Source organism: Anabrus simplex, chromosome 1 (assembly GCF_040414725.1).
Source record: "Anabrus simplex isolate iqAnaSimp1 chromosome 1, ASM4041472v1, whole genome shotgun sequence".
Taxonomy (NCBI): Eukaryota; Metazoa; Arthropoda; class Insecta; order Orthoptera; family Tettigoniidae; genus Anabrus; species Anabrus simplex.
Window position 1 is genome coordinate 1,628,806,529 of NC_090265.1, and position 17,694 is coordinate 1,628,824,222.

General features: G+C 37.7%; 1 protein-coding gene across 2 annotated transcripts in view; it reads right to left on the minus strand.

Annotated features, from left to right (window-relative positions):
- Positions 1-17,694, minus strand: part of Lon (Lon protease) — a 456,188-nt gene that overhangs the window by 224,786 nt on the left and 213,708 nt on the right. For both annotated transcript variants that reach the window (XM_067138307.2, XM_067138306.2), the window contains exon 5: positions 12,385-12,576. In XM_067138307.2, coding sequence (XP_066994408.2) covers positions 12,385-12,576 — 192 coding nt within the window. The remainder of the gene's footprint in view (positions 1-12,384; positions 12,577-17,694) is intronic.

A 17,694-nucleotide genomic window follows, 5' to 3' on the forward strand; every position in this document is an offset into this window, starting at 1 on the left:
AAGATGGATCCAAGAAAACTGTTGGCAGTACTGGTTGCAACAGCATGTTCAGTATTCATAATGGTTGCCAGCTGTGAGAAAGACGTGTGTGATGCTGTGACGCTTGAGTCCCCTGTAAAATACTTTAAAGCTAACAAAAGTGGAGAAAAATTAAGTTGGAAATCTAAACCAAATTGTTTTAAACGTTTACAGTAGCCTACGAGATGAGAATCCGCTGTGGACTGTGGAAGACGTGATGAAAAACACTGTGCAGCTGACCGGCGTTTCTGTGTACCGTACGGTGTTTACGCCGCTCGCATGGAATTTGAACTCCAGGGAAAATCCAAGTCTCCAGCGAAAGGTCGATGTGTCAGCTCAGCACTCGCCGTAAGTAAAACAGGAAGGGCCTTAACACGGTATGGGAATAGGATCCTTGGCGTATTCGATGATAATAATAATAATAATGTGTACTTTGCTTTATATTCGTAACCACCCTCTACCTGCAGAAATGTTGTCAAGAGGGGATCATGAGTTTGTTTTTACTTTCCGAATGACGAGACTACAATATTTACAACATTCCTGGAAACGTATTTTGCAATCCCACTCACAGGTGGTTTTTTTTCAGCTTTTAGAACTGTGAGAAACTGCCACTTACAATCATTGCACGAGAGCGGAATCGTATACTTATGTTGTAAGCTCCCATGTGCATCACACCAATTGCATTATGAAATAAAATAAACCTTGCTTCTCTTGCCTCGGTATTCATCAGTAATCTGTAGGTTTTACATGGTCAATAAAGGAATAAATACGTATGGTAGGTAATCAAAGTACAGCTATGTGAAAGGATCTGATTTCGTTTGATGCTTCACTATTTCAGAATGAAGTACTTGTCAGATAGACGCACGGCGTTAATAATAAGCTGGTTGTGGCGGAGATGGAGAACGGTGACGGGAAGGAGGAACAAGGGACGTGCTCACGTGCGGAAGGATACTATTCCTAAGCTCTTGAGTTGAATTTCAGTATAGACCACAGACCGGTAAAAGGCGCTTGGTCTACTGTTGCATAACTAAACATTGGCTTATCGCTTTTGGTTTCGTGATGCAAAACACAAAATCAAACATAGGAAAATTGGCACTTAGATTTTTCATATATTTTAAGGCAACCGTTACTAGGACATGTACGGTGATTTTTGTCCTTTTACGTTACATTGTTTCTCACCAGAATGTGCACACATCCTGATTTTTATGAAATGGCGCTTGGTCTAGTGATGCATAACATGGTCGAATTGAAGATTAATTTTTAAAAAAATTATTAGCACCAATTTTTACAATGGTTGAATGCTAGAATAGGATACCAACTGAAAACCTTTTCTAATGCACTATCTCGGTTGTACTTGATATATGAAAATGGTATTTAACCACAAACGTGATGCAACTCCAATTACCCGGGAGAAGAAAATCAAATCATGCAATAAATACCCACAAATGACGGACAAATAAATAAACATCACTGCTCCAAGAGACACAATTAACTAAATGTCACAAGACCACAGAAGGTGTCCCACACGCAGGAAAAATCATATGCACATCAGGCGAATGTCAAGAGTCATCAATAATTAACCGATACTCACATGTCAAAACACAACAAAGTAACGCCCACTAACAGTTTGCATTCTGTTATATGACAGCGCAACACGTGACCACCACCATAATGAAGATGGCTACACGAATGTACCGAGGAGTTCATTAGAAAAGCTTTCTCCTAATTATCTTACCTGCTCAAATGGTGGTTGAAAAATCTTCAAATAATAAACATGATTTTTAGAATAAAATAAAATGAAATTAAACCACCTTATAGATTATACTCATACTACGTACATAACCACTCTTAGTTAGGAGCTCCTCTACATAGATTTGTTATCTTACGTCCATGAATCTTTTAAACAACTCCATCATGAAGCTAAAATCAATTACATCATTACAATTACAATGAAACCCCAAGGCTATTATTCAACATCACCTGCATATGATCACGACCTGTTTCTCAAATATTTCCGAAATATTGGATCCATAGTTTTTGCACACACTTATAACGACGAAATAGTTTCTATTTTCCTTAAATACTACGAAAAGGTAGATTCCGTTGACTAGGTTACTCCAGTAGGCAAGAACATTGAAGCATAGGTACTCACAAGGTCGGAGAATAATAACTCATTAAACAACAAACCAAATCTTCGGGCCTAATCGCCCAGATGGACAGTCATTTACCCAGGATCTAGTTCTGAAACCATCTTCACAGTCCTCCAATGTGCAGTTTTATTCCTTAATGTAGAAGCCGATCATTGCCAGCAAACTTCCTTCTTCAGAGTAATAATCAGAAGAAAAAACAACTGCTTTCCTCATGCATTGTCGCCTTAAGTCAGTCGATGACATAGCAAGCTCAACTTCTCGCAGCTAGAGAGCAGCACATACTAGCGACAAGGAAGCCTAGTACTGAACCCGACAGGGGCATGATCCAAGGATCTTTGGTTGATATTGATCTTCGTAATTACGCACGCAATGCTATTTAAGGGGAAATAATGCTGAAACATTAATATTCATATCATTGATAGAGGTAATACCGAAACTAATTAATATTCATACCATTGAGATGGATAAATTGTGTATTTTAAAAATTATTCTACGGGATTTCTTTGTCTGCAACTTATTGCGCAGTATTGTCCTTTGTGTGGCGGGGGCCCGCAGATGAAGCCAAGCCAACTTAGACCCGGGAGGGGTTATGAATGGGGATTCCCCGTGACATCACTCGAGAGAAGACATCCCTCCTCAAGACTCACAGAATGAGGGGAAACCAACTTTTTCAAAACGAAATATAGGAGCCATCTTGGACTCGGACTAGCCAACTTAATTACCTACGATCTAGAAAATTAATGAAACTCGAATTATGGGGTCATCTTCCGATTTAAAAGGGATAAATGTCACTGGGACATTTATTTAGAGTGTTTAATGTCCTCTTCCTTGATAACTTTCAGAAGAAGAAAGAATACTGTGTGGTTTCTGCGTGGAAAAGTACTGGGCCATCTGTTTATTCTCACAACACCTCCTCGAGAAAAGGAGTTCACCACGCAGGGTGGGGGAAGCAGGACAGATTTTAATTAATTTAAGGAGATTCACCGAAGGATAATTGACTGGTTATGTCTCAATCGCATCGACTAAATACTGGTCGGATGGAAATTCTAAGTTCCCATGGAGGGAATTAGATTCTTTTCCACCAATAGAGCATATCAAAAATCAGATCAAAAATTAGATGGATGGCTTTTCCGGCGTTTGCTCTATTAACCAGCGTTTCGTCTTAGGTCTGACACTAGACTCTTCAGAGTGGGATGTGTCAGACCCTACCCACTGACGCTGGGGTGTATGCAGGTGAACTTATCAGAAGCTTATTTATGAAGCACAGTCTGATAACTGCATACGGGAGATAACTCCACTCCAAACTCCACCCAGCGTCAGTGGGTAGGGTCTGACACATCCCACTCTGAAGAGTCTAGTGTCAGACCTAAGACGAAACGCTGGTTAATAGAGCAAACGCCGGAAAAGCCATCCATCTGATTTTTGATATGCTCTATTGGTGGAAAAGAATCTAATTCCCTCCATGGGAACTTAGAATTTCCATTTGGAATTGCTAGGCGGGCATTAATTCCATTGTGGAATTTTATCTCCCGTATGCAGTTATCAGACTGTGCTTCATAAATAAGCTTCTGATAAGTTCACCTGCATACACCCCAGCGTCAGTGGGTAGGGTCTGACACATCCCACTCTGAAGCGTCTAGTGTCAGACCTAAGACGAAACGCTGGTTAATAGAGCAAACGCCGGAAAAGCCATCCATCTAATTTTTGATCTAAATACTGGTCACCGATTAACCGTACTATTATACCTCGAGTACGCCGGGAATAGGCGCTACGCAAATTAGTGGAAGGGGTATCGCTCCCTTGTAAAAACTACTGCAGTAAGGGACGAGCGTCATTCGGGGTTAGCGGCTCATCGATGGCGAAGCTATGCTCGGTTAAGCCCTCGTTAGTTCTCTGTTCAAGTGAAGTTAACTCCCATTTAAGTGAAATAATACAATTCGCATAAACAGTGTATAGTTTTGGTCTCTGTGACGCCAGTGTTAGCTTTTTAGAAAACCGTGATGTGTAAAGTAATATTATTATCATTACTATAGTATAATAATCTTACGTAGTCGCTTACGAGATCGTGACCGGACGTTCACATTGAACGCTGTTAACCGGAGTGTGAATTAAACAGGGACGTTGTGTGTGTACAGGATTAATTGCCAGCGGCTCCACCAGCATCGAACAATGTATCTTCAACTTCAAGATGGAATGGAAATGAAAGTAATCACCGCGGTGCCCATGGAGGAGGAGTAAGCTCAGGATGGACCTCCTGAGCTGACGAAGGTGTCATCATGTGATAGAGATGAGTACAAAGTCTTATTATCTGGCATGCATAGAGGGGATGGGAATATTTATTGTAAACTGACGCTATAAGAGATTAAAGATGTAGTCCTGTTGAAATAGTTATTAATTTTTAGTTTAGGAAACCGGCGACAGGTCTGAGTAATTGATTGTAAATAATTTAGGGAATATAATACTCTAGCTTTTCATGGGATAGAGATTTATTCAATTATTTCTTTCTTGGGAGATTCTGTTTGTTTATTGGCATCAGAAGACCAGGAGTAATTAGTTTAGGGGAGTGCAGTGAGAGTAGTTATTAGAGTAATCATTAATTTGATAAGTGTATGGCAAGTAAAATGGTAAGTACTACAGTGCGTAAGGCACGTAACAACGAGACTCAGCGGCCGAACTGACAGCCAAGAACTCCACCCTTTAAAATACTTAGATAGGAAGTGATAAGATTAAATTGATTATGTGATTAAATTTACCAGGAAGTGATCATGATGCGTGTGTCAAATATCAATCCGTGTGAATATTAATTAATTAATGAATGTATTGCCGTGTGACGATAAAGTAGCCATGGGCTGACCATCGATTAATTAGCAGTCAGTAATCGGATGTAAATTGCCGAGCGAGCACTTGATTGTGTTGTAATTGCTGAATAGATTCCGCACGATGACCATGTATAAGTAATGTAGCGGGTAAGCCATGTAGGACGGCAGGAATAATAATAATAATAATAATAATAATAATAACAATAATAACAACAACAACAACCAGGCAAAGATCACCATTGTAATACCGGAGTCGCGTTGTGAAAGTGACGTGATACTGTTGGGTAAATGTGTGTTGAATTCAAGGTGATTTGCGCGAGTCTTTGAGATCGCAGTTTATTGTAGACGTACTTCCGAGTGAAGTGTTACTGTTTCCTTTAGAAAGGGAACGTCACGCGTGTTATGTGGGCTGTTGACCCTTGGGGAGGCGGACGCGGCTGTCTGACCGCACCCCAGTTGTGTTTCTTTTTTTTGTTCGGGTGTCCCGTAAGCTGAGGACGAAGGGACATTGCTGTTAAAGAGAAGTTGGCTTCTTTGAACGGCAAAATAATGTGATTTACCTAACACGGCAGAGCAGTGTAATAATTAACAAGCGACCCGGCCGATAATGATAATGTTTGCCAATGAATCATTGTTAATTGTTCGAGTATAATACAGATAGGGATTACAGGACCCTGCCTTCATCGCAAGAGGTTGTCAGTTTGATGCTCAACGTAGGCATTGGAGGCCTACAGCGTCAGAAGAAAGATCATGCCTTTTACATATTTTGTTGCATATCATGTATCATTGATGTGTTCTTTATGTCGTGTGGTTGTACATAAGGTCAGTGGTGGTTCTGTCCATCAGCTTGGTGATGTCTATAATAGCGAGGGTCGGTTCGAACCCAGGTGTTGTATCATATGTGTGTATTTTTTTTTTTTTTTTTTCTTTTACGTCATTTCATTGGGAAATCTAGGCCTTCATTAGAATAGAGATTGCTCAGACGTATTGTCGGATGCATGTTAGTTTATGTGTTAGCGATAATATAGCCTCAGTGTTATGATAAAATTACCATTCGCCATATGTCACGATACATCGCTTCGCGATAAACGTACTCGTTTCTATCAAGTATAACGGACAGATGTTCACCTAACAAATCACAACAAACATTTATAAATTTTAATGTAATTCATTAGTGTTATTTAGTGCGCCATTTCCCATCATCATTAAGGTTGAATAAACCGGTGTTTGAGTTAAATATCTTAATTCGAATGTGTTCTCATTTTAGTTATGTATGCCCCGCTTCTCCTCCCCTGTACGCCTTTAAGTTTACTTTAGTTCAGCGCCTATTTATTTCATACTTCTTGACCCATGTGCGACCCTGTAGATTCCATGCCGGTGCCAGTTAGGGAGGGGGCGGGTGCAGTACCATGCCGGCCGCTAGATAGCATACCATTACCGAGCGGAGAATAAGGCAATGCATATCTCGATGTTCAAGCTCACTCAACAGGCGACAATGCATGAAGACATAAACTAAGTCGTAAAATACTTCATGGCTCGTGACGAGTTATTCAAAATCCATTATACACAGATAGGTTTTATGGTGACGATGGGGCAGGAAAGGGCTAAGAGTGGGAAGGAAGCAACCGTGGCACTAAGGTACAGCCCCACCATTTGCCTTGTGTGAAAATTGGAAACCACGGAAAACCATCTTCAGGGCTGCCGACAATGGGGTTCAAACCCACTATCTCCTGAATGAAAGCTGATAGCTACATGACTCAAACTGCACAGCCACTTGCTTGATCCTAGTCTTCTCTTAAACGTTTTCAAAGAAGTTGGAAATATATCAAACATTTCCCTTGATAAATTATTCCAATCCCGTATTCCATTCCATAAATGAATATTTGCCCCAATTCGTCTTCTTGAATTCCAACTTTACTTTCATGTTATGATCATAATGAATTTTAGTTAAAAATGGAAGGAATTTCAGGAAGGACCTTCCAGAGATCTTTAGTAAGCAAGGAGTGTATATGTGGACGACTGACAAAAGAAGTAATCAATCAGTGGTACGTGAACATAGTTGGATATAAGGAAACTATTCAGGTAGAGGAGGTTATAAATACGGGCAAAGTAATGAAATTCACTGATGATGATAAAGTTATCTACAAAATGATACAAGATGAAACCTAGAAAAGCAGCAGGATTGGTTAGATTTCTGGGGATACACCAAAGGCAATGGGTTGGGAGTGCTGTATCCGACATTTTTCCTGATCAATGTGATCATGAAGGAGCTATACCAAATGAATGGAGAGTTAGTACATTATACCTAGTGTACAAGGTGCTTGGTTTTTGTTTTAAGGAGCGTAACATCTAGGTCATCGGCCCCAGTGTACAAGGGAAATGGTGATAAACATAAAGTGGATAATTACAGGCCAGTTGGCTTGACGTGTTGCATTTAAGCTCTAGGAAAGCATTCCTTTTGATTACATTAGATACGTTTGCAAAATTACTAACTACTTATATAGAAGGCCATTTGGGTTTTGGAAAGGTTATTCCAGTGAGGAAAAACTTGTAGGATTCCAGCAAGATATAGCAGATATTTTAGATTCAGGAGATCAAATGAATTGAATCACTACTGATCTATTCAAGGCTTTTGATAGGGTAGCTCATGGAAGATAACCAATAGAAATAACAGCTATTGATTGGACTAGATAGGAAAGTGGTTGAATGGCTGGTTAAATTTCGTTAAAAAAAAAAAAAAAAAAAAAAAAAAAACACTCAACAGAATTAGAGTAAGTTAAGCATTATTTGATCCTGTTATGATTAACTGGGGGCAGGGGGGTCCTGCAAGGCAGTATTAATGGGACTTAACATTTTCTTATCCACATAGGGACCTAAATGATATCCCTTTCAGACCTGAAAGAAAACTGGCGGTGTGAATTTTCGTTTGTACGTCAATAATTGACTAAAATGCTCTTGAATACATATTAGTTTATTCTACAAAATAAAAATTAACAACTGAAAAAAAGCACCTGCACAATTGTGCATGTCAGGACTTAATTCACTACTTACAAAAAAGAAAAATTACCTCAATGCATGTGAATATACATATGTACATGATCAAATGTTCTATTTTACAGTGGGGAATAATTTAAAACAATTAAATCTTCGTTCAAACACAAGTAAACATTACATTTTCTACATTGAGGAAGAGTTTTGCTTTTACTGCCCTTTTGGCAGCAGCAACTTGTCGTCGCCCTCAAAGAAATCTGGAGGTGTCAAAATGTCAAAAACTTACTAAAATGCTCTCAAAATCATGTTTTTACAGTTTATTTTACAAAATAAGAACTATCAGCTGAAAAACAGAATCCACACAATTGTGCATGTCAGGACTTCATTTGCTACTTGCAAAAAATAAAAGATTAAAAAATTCAACTCAGTACATGTGAATATGCACATGTTCATGATCAAATGTTCTCTTTTACAGTGTGGAACGATTTTAAACAATTAAAATCTTACACATTATATTTCTCATGTAGAGTACAAGTTTTGCTTTCACAGTCCTTTTTGTGACAGCACCCAGCACTCCTGCATGCATTGCCTGTAAGGGAACCTAGCCCGCACATATGTGCGTATCAACATTCGAAACCTCATGGTATTACGTACGATGTTGTAAGTTCACAATTTACGTTTGCTACACAATTTACACGCTTCATTGATTATATTCTGATATTCAGTAAAGCTTCTAGATTAATATGAATGCAATAAATAAATACTTACTTTAGGCATTACTGCTTCCCGCCATCTTGCTAATGAACTGTATTTTTAAACTCTTCTTCCTGTCCCCTGGTGGTCAAGTACTAAATAAAAACAGCTGAAGTACATGCTACGTGTCCCGCACAAGCACTGCAGTGCGGTCTAGCGCCAAGAAAACGTCAAATAAGCTCAGACATAAATAAAATATGAACCCGCACAATTGTGTGTACACGGTCTGAAAGGGTTATGAGTGAAAAATTGGAATCACAGATAAGGCTTTTTGCTGATACTGTATACATTCATAAATATGTTACAGGATTGTGAACAACTGCAAAGGGACCTCAATAATATTGTGAAATGGACAGCAGACAATGGTATGATTGTAAATGGGGTGAAACAGGTTGTAAGTAGCACTAAGAAAAAAAGTCCTCTTATTTTTATTAACTGTGTTGACAGCATGAACAGGCATCACTGTTAGTACTTGGGTGTTAACATAAGGAAATAATTTCATTGGGGTAATCACATTAACAAGGTTGTATTTTTTTAACAATCTGCTTTATGTCACACCGACACAGATAGGTCTTATGGCGACGATGGTATAGGAAAGAGCTAGGCTGGGAAAGTAGCAACCGTAGCCTTAATTAAGGTACAGCCTCAGCATTTGCCTGGTGTGAAAATGGGGAAACCACAGAAAATGATCTTCAGGGCTGCTGACAGTAGGATTCAAACCCACTTATCTCCCAAATGCAAACTGATAGCTACATGACTCAAAAAGGTTGTAAATAAAGGTTACAGATATCTTCATATGGTCATGAAGGGATTTAGGAATTGTAGTAAGGATGTGCTTCAAAGAGAAGAAAATACAAACCTTCAAAATGTGGATCAACAGGTGCCTGCTCAAGATTACATGGGTCCAGTGAAGAAGTCCTTCAATGTATGTGTCGTCAGCCTGAACACATGTTTACTGTTAAGAAGAGGAAACTGCAGTATCTAGGCCATATAATGCGAAATGAGTCTTAAGTACTACCTCCTGCAGCACTTTCTGCAAGGAAAGATCGACAGGAGAAGAGGATCTGGGTGGAGGAGGAGTTTGTGGTTGGACAACGCTCACAAATAGTGCAAGTTCATGATTGGATAACGTTCACAAATAGTGTGACATGATGTCCAAGGAGCTTTTTGGGGCTGTTGTATCAAATGACAATGTTGCCATGATGATTGCCAATATCAGCAGGAGATAAGGCACCAAGAAAGAGAAGAAGAAGAAGACTAAGTATTTCTTTTTATAATCCATCCTAGAACAAACCAGTAACTCATTTAAGATTGCAGTTAACGTTATAGAAACGCAGAGTTTTTACTGTCAAATGTGAGCCAGATTAGGTCCATGAAACAGAACATGAAGAAAAATATTCAACAATCCAAGATTCAGAGAAATCTGTAACATTTGAGTCAATCAAGAACCAGAATTAGGAGTTACATCTGTTAAAATATTACAAGAAAATCCAGTTGAGATATCTCATCTATTACGTGGTCCGCCACAGACAGTTCACAATTATAACAGCCTCAACCAATTCAACCATATAACAACAACCGGTGCAAGAATGAATATATCAACAAGACACTGGATCCACCTCCAAACTAAGCAGCATTTATTTCAAAATGGACATGTTTTAAATATTTTATTCACACTACACCAAAACTGGATTAACCATCTACAACTGACCCATCTCAAAGTGGAAGAAGATCTATTATTAAAAATTTTAAAATATAAGAACAATGCAAGTGAAGGGAATTATAGCTATTATTATTATTTTTAATATGTTATCATACACACTTGATCATTAATTAAAAAAATCGTCCATCGTCTTAGAATAAGTGATGTATTTATTAATGTTCTTCAGCTGAAGATGACCTCTAGGAGATTGAAACTGGTACTGTATCAATGCATTTTTAATGCGAATACATGCATTCAAAGACATTAAATATTGATGACGTGGGAAATCTCAATCTATAACTGTGACTGTTATACCATCAATACAAACCTATAATGAAATCAATGTTCCAAGATGTCAGTGGGGATATAGCGTGGAGTGACATTACAGTAGCAAACGAATACACTTGAGTGGAACTTTTAAAAGTAGGAAAGATCATAACATGAAGGTAGTTCGAATTCAAGAGGACAAACTGAAGTAAATGTTCATTTATAGGAAAAGGAATTAGGGAATGGAGTAATTTAACAAGGGCTGGCGCTATACCTTAATTAAGGCCACGGCCGCTTCCTTCCAACTCCCAGGCCTTTCCTATCCCATCATCGCCGTAAGACCTATCTGTGTCGGTGCGACGTAAAGCCACTAGCAAAAAATAAAAAAAATAAAAAATAAATAAATTAACAAGGGAAATATTTGATAAATTTCGAAGTTCTTCAAAATCATTTCAGAACCGACTAGGTAAATAAATGATAGAGAATTTGCCACCTGCATGCAGATCGATGATTGACTGACTGACCGACTGACTGCATTGATTGACTGATTAATTGATTGAAGATGAAGGATCTGAAAATGTGACCACTCTCAGGACTAAAAAAATTAAGTTATCTAACTCTCCAGCTCCTCCCTGCTAATACTTACAGAGGTTCTTCCACATGGCAAGGTAAATCCCAAAGGTTACACATCACGTTCATAGCCTCCTTGAAGACAGACAATTCTTTCAAGTGTATGTAACACATCACAGGTTTCCAGGAATGCAAGGACGGGAAAGGGCTAGAAATAGGAAGGTAACAGCCATGGCCTTAAGGTACAGCCCCAGTATGGCCTGGTGTGAAAATGAGAAACTACAGAAAACCATCTTTCGGACTTCCAACAGTGGGATTCCAACCCACCATCCCCTGAATATAAGCTCACAGCTTTGTGACCCTAACAGCAAGGTAAATTCACTTGGTATCATCAATATAACTCTTATTACAGGTCATAGGACCTATTATTTTGTACTGCACATAAGATCGCAAATTTGATTTTCAGCAACTATTTTACATAGCACTTACTGATAGGACCAATATCATCAAGCAGCTAGTGAAGGAACAAATTAATTTCAACAAACAGTATTGTTAAGTTCTTATCTTTGTATATATTACTTTCATAGGCACTGCTTTGTTTCTAAATATTATATTCAATGATTATGCTAGTATTTTCATTCAGTGTTTGTCGTATGTTCCAAGTTTCCTATCACATCAATTCACTCTCTACATGCAATATACTCCTGCCCTTGTTTTTGAAGAGTCAATAATTTCTAATATATAAATATATCAATGTGTGGCAGTTTAGACCTTAACCCAGTTTGAATAAAAAAATTTATAGCATAGATAGTAATACCTTCCTTTCGTACTTTACAGACCGATTTTCATTTTACTCGGCTGTTTTCCCGTGATGCAGGTACATACATACATACATACATACATACATAGACATGATAGAAATTTAGAAATAGCCTTTTCTTCTTGTTTTGGATATGACCGACACAAACACCAATTTTTCAGAATTCTGACCAAAATACAGACAAAACTCTTATTTTACTTATATATACAGATGCAACTCATTAATTCTCACCATAAGACATAAAAAGTACAAATATAAATGCTATGGTAAGAAGAGAACAACAACCAAACTTACATCCAATTCTTCCATAACCTGTTGTAATTCGTGTGGTTCTGCTCCTGTCAAAGCTGCACCAAGATCAGAGAGATAAACAGGATTATCAACAACTCGCTGACCTTGGTGGAGCATCTGTTGCAAAGATTCACGATACAGAGGATTCAAACTTATGATGTCCCGAATTGTCTTGATTACTTCTTGTGTTAATGCCTGAAAATAGCATAGAAAAAGCATTCATTTGTTAAAAAATACCTCATTTATAAGCTGATTACAAAATTAAAGCTACAACACAAGTAACGATCATTAGATACATTAGGAAAGAAGCTGATGACAGAACAAATTCATTTCTGGGCCCCACAATATGGATGGAGAAGAACATACAATATGCTGCTGATGTCAGTAAAGAAAAAGGGAAAATTCACTGCCAATGGATATCTCACTTAAATGAGCGATATAACCTACCTTTTAATGCATGGGAGATGAAAGGTCTACTTTAAGGTGCTCAGGGTACCTCATATATATTTAAGAACACATTCTTAAAATCATTAAGTATATATGTAGTCATACAGTACAATATATTGGTGTTAATACCCTGAAAGATTCCTTAATAATTTAATATGACCATTTATACAAGAACTATGCCTAAATACTCATTACTGTTAGTTAACATTTACATCCATTTATGATACTGATGTTCAATGTAAGTACAGTATATAACTTCTTGTATTCAAGGCAAATGGATATAATGTTATTTATATTTTTTTAATGTACTATGTTTTATTTCTTTGTGCTATGTTCCAGATCATTAATGTCACCCAGACTGCTGGACAGGTATCCTAATTTTGGAATAAATAAAAACAGTATAACATTGGTCAAGTAGTCAATTATCACAATTATAATTAAACTTATGTCGGAATGGTCCACCTTTTCAGTACTATATTATGCAATGTTTAAATTACATTTCTAATATAGGAACTACTTTTGGCCTTAGCTGGCTATCATCAGCCTTAATGCAAAACTGTACACACACATCCAATATTGCTGTGTGCCCCCTTTCCTTTCCCCAACCTATCTCCTTGCCCTGCCCTCTCCCTTTTTCTTTGAATCTCACAATCGTTAGTATGAGACACATGACAATAGACCACGCACCACACGCCACAACAAAAGATCTCATATAACCTGTGCCGTTTGAATAGCATTCTCTCTTCTTCAGTTCATTAATTTTGTCCATCATTTATTCAGGTTAACTTCATGGACACTGCATTGAACTACGAATGTCTATCAGCTACAAATTAAGAACGTGCCAGTTATTTAATCTTATCTTCATGAGCCGTCTTTGATTCAACCTCTGACAATGTCCAACAGAGGAACTTTTCAGCATTTTCATGATATTTTAACAACAGGCACTAATGGAGCATTTTAACATGATGCAACACATCTAAGAATTTTAGGGCCTGATTTTAATTTCATCATAATTTTACAAATTGTGCATATAGTTCATCCCACAGATGTTTTTAACACATTTTAATGTCATTTGTGTGTATGTACATTTGTTTTAGTTATTGGATGTTTTTGTACAGTTTCGCATTATGGCTGATGATGGCCAGCCAAGACCAAAACTAGTTCCTAGATTAGAAATGTAATGTAAACATTGCATAATATATTATTGAAAAGGTGGACAATTACGACATAAGTTTAATTATTATTATGATCACAATTCAATACGGATCAAAACCATGGAGTTTATATCCTATGATAGTCAATTATCAGCCAAACAGCAAATAAAGTTTACAGTCACAAATAATGTTTTAGCTAGCACCACTTCAGAAAAGAGACAGCCTAACAGTCTACGAAGGCAAATTAATCAAGACAATAGATTTTAGGAACATAAAAATCCATACACTAATGGTTTACAACCAATTTTTTATGAGGTATCACAGCTCATTTCCAAATGATTATAAACTCAGTGACTCAGCTGCTACCTTCCCACATGGAAGGTTAAGGTTCAAATCCTGGTTGATCCTGCAATGACAGTTTCATCCCAAGAATCATGTCACGTCAGGAAGCGCATAGAGTCTTAATCCCCCGGCCAACCAAAATGAGCCTAGCTGGCTCCAGCGACTCCAAAAAAACCTGGGATAAGCTGAAGAAAGTTTCAACCACCAATATCTAAAATGATAAAATAGTGTGAGGAAAATATAATTCTGCATAATAAGGTGAAACATCCATGTCTGGCTGGTTATCCAGCTACGGTAAGGAGGAGATTGTACTGCCAGTGCCTAAATGCCAAGTCACAATTATGAAATTAAAGAAAGATCCACCCATTCAATACACATTGTTAACTGATGTAAATTATATTAACATTAAAACACTATGAAACTAGTTTCGACGTGCTAAAGGTCACCTTCAGCCATTATAACCAAATTGACAAGTAATATGATACATACATTTTTAAAAAACACATTAAATTTCAAGTCTTTGAACTGTTATGTAGATATACAGAATAAAGAAAGATCCACCCATTCAATACACATCATCTTTGCAGTCTTGACTAGTAAAATTCTAATATAGTTGATTCTGGAGTCATCTTATTGAGAGATTATGCCAAATAGGAAGTGATGTTTGGCATTTAACAGATAATTTACTTGATTTTATGCATAATTAAAACATGGTGTGCAAAAAGGAAAAAAAGAAAGAAAAAAACGCTTTGGCTAACGGGACATCATAAAACTGGAAACATTAGATCAAAGAAGTTCAGATGAAGAGTTGGTTATTGGCTGTCAATAAGGATCAAGTTGGACATGATAGATCCCTGGAGAAAAAAAATAGTAAAAAGGAATTATCTAACACGTTAAATCATCATCGTTAATGTCCCACTCCCGTCGCCTGGGTGTGGTTAACAAGCCTCCTCCACTCCTTTCTGTCCTTCCACTTTTCCTGCTCCATTACTTCCGCCACATCCAATCCAGCTTCTCTAATGTCCTTCCAAATCTGGTCCATCCACCTTCTTCTCGGTCTTCCAACTGGTCTCTTTCCCTTAACTTCTCTTTCCAATTCCCTTCTTGCAACTCGTTCCTTTCCCATTCCTTTTACATGTCCAAACCATCTCAGTTTTGCTTTCAGTACCCTCTGTACTAACGGTTCTATATTTAACTCTTCTCTGATTTTAATATTTTGAATTCCATCTCTTCTTGTCTTTTTAACCAATGTTCTTAAAAGTTTCATTTCTGCTGCTTGGATCTTACTATCCTGTCTCTTATTAGTCACCAGCGTTTCTAGTCCGTACTAGCTGATGTACCTGTGCTTCGCAACGGGATTCTCAGAAAGACTGACTTTGTGGTTTTCCTAACCTGAAATCAACATAGGTCATTACAAAAAAGCAAGTATGAATGTAGCGATTAAAAGCAATACTATCATATAAAATACTCGATCAAATGGAAAGCTGCACGTTTTATCACTTTTAACGAACAGTGCTGCGGTATAGTCCAAAGTTCCAGAGCTGGGATGACCAGGTCATGAACACTCATCTGCCATTATTCCACTAAATATGCACACTGTTCATTCCAATCAGTGCCTCAGAGTAGGGATTGAATAGCCCGAATGCTATGATGATCCAGTGTGTTGCGTACCGGCAGTATCAGAAAATTTATAAACCAGGAGAATGGCATGCTAAAGAAGAAAGTTATCTAACTCCCCAGCTACTTCCCATCAATATTCAGACAGGCTGTTACACTCTGTACGACTGGGCGAGTTGACCGTGTGGTTAGCGGTGCGCAGCTGTGAGCTTGCATCCGAGAGATAGTGAATTCGAACCCCATTGTCGGCAGCGCTGAAGATGGTATTCCGTGATTTCCCACTTTCACACCAGTCAAATGCTGGGCCTGTACCTTAATTAAGGCCTAAGGCACTCCTAGCCCTTTCCTATCCCATCATCACCATAAAACCTACCTATGTCGGTGCGACGTAAATCAAATAAAAAATACTCTGTACGCAGCAGTAATCCTATCTACCGGAGATGAGGGGCAACAGAAGACACAAAGCACATCACGACAAACAATGGTCAATGTAATGTTATTGTTGGTCAATGTCATGAGCTTTCTATATTGTAGGCCTAAATTGTAGAACACATTTAGTGTTCTTTCGACTCTGTGATTTGTAAAATATTGTATACCATAAACTGTAGTTTCTTATTCTCTGACTTTACATACCGATTTTCATTAAATACTCTTTACCCATTTTCTCGTTACTCGGCGCTGATATGGATTTAGTAACAAAAATCAAAATTCATTAATATCTTTGTGATCATAGCCAGTACGGTAACAATGTATAAGACATGAATAATAGGAAATTTAATAATACTATATAACCTTAGTTATGTACCATTCATCGATTACACCTCTAAAAAGAAATATTTGAGAATTACATTTTAGGCCTTCCCCTAAACTACCATTTCACTCAGCGTGAATAAAATAATTTACAGCCTAGACTATAGCGACTTATTTAATGACTTTGCATACCGATTTTCATCAAGATAGGACTACTAATAACAATATTTGAGAATTAAATTTTTTCATTTTTCTCAGCGTGAATACAATTTTTGATAACCTAGATTGTAGAGGCTCATCCCCCAACTTCACATACCGATTTTCATTCGACCACTAATAGCATGAATAGTTGAGAATTCAATTTTAGGCCTTCCCCTAAACTACCATTTCACTCAGCGTGAGTAAAATGATTTATAGCCTAGATTGTAGAGGCTCATTCCCCGACTTCACATACCGATTTTCATTAAATTCTCTTCAACCGTTTTCTCGTGATGCGTGTACAGACAGACAGACAGACAGACAGACAGACAGAAATTACGGAAAAGTAAAAAGTGCATTTTCTTGTTACTATGGACATGACCGATACAGAAATACCATTATTTTCAAATTCTGAGCAAAAGTACAGACAAAACTCTTATTTTATATATATAGATGTTACAATTGGTATGAAATACTGTTTATATAATGTTCATTTTGTTCTCTTGGGTACTTTGTCACGTTAAAAGGAAATCAAATTAATTATATGTAGTGTTGTATGAGATTCACCCCCCTGTAACTGCACTGCTGAATGTGTGTTATGCCCAAATTACAAACTACATTGACCGTTTAGAAATGGAGACATAGGGGTGGAAAAAGGGGAAGGAGGGGCAGATGCGGTGGCTGAAAGGGGGGGGGGGGTCTATTATGACAGGGCAGACGGATGTGGGAAGATGTTGGAAGAGAGGTGAAAGGCTAGATTTAGAGATATAATTTCGATTTTTATCAGATCTGTATTTATTGTAAA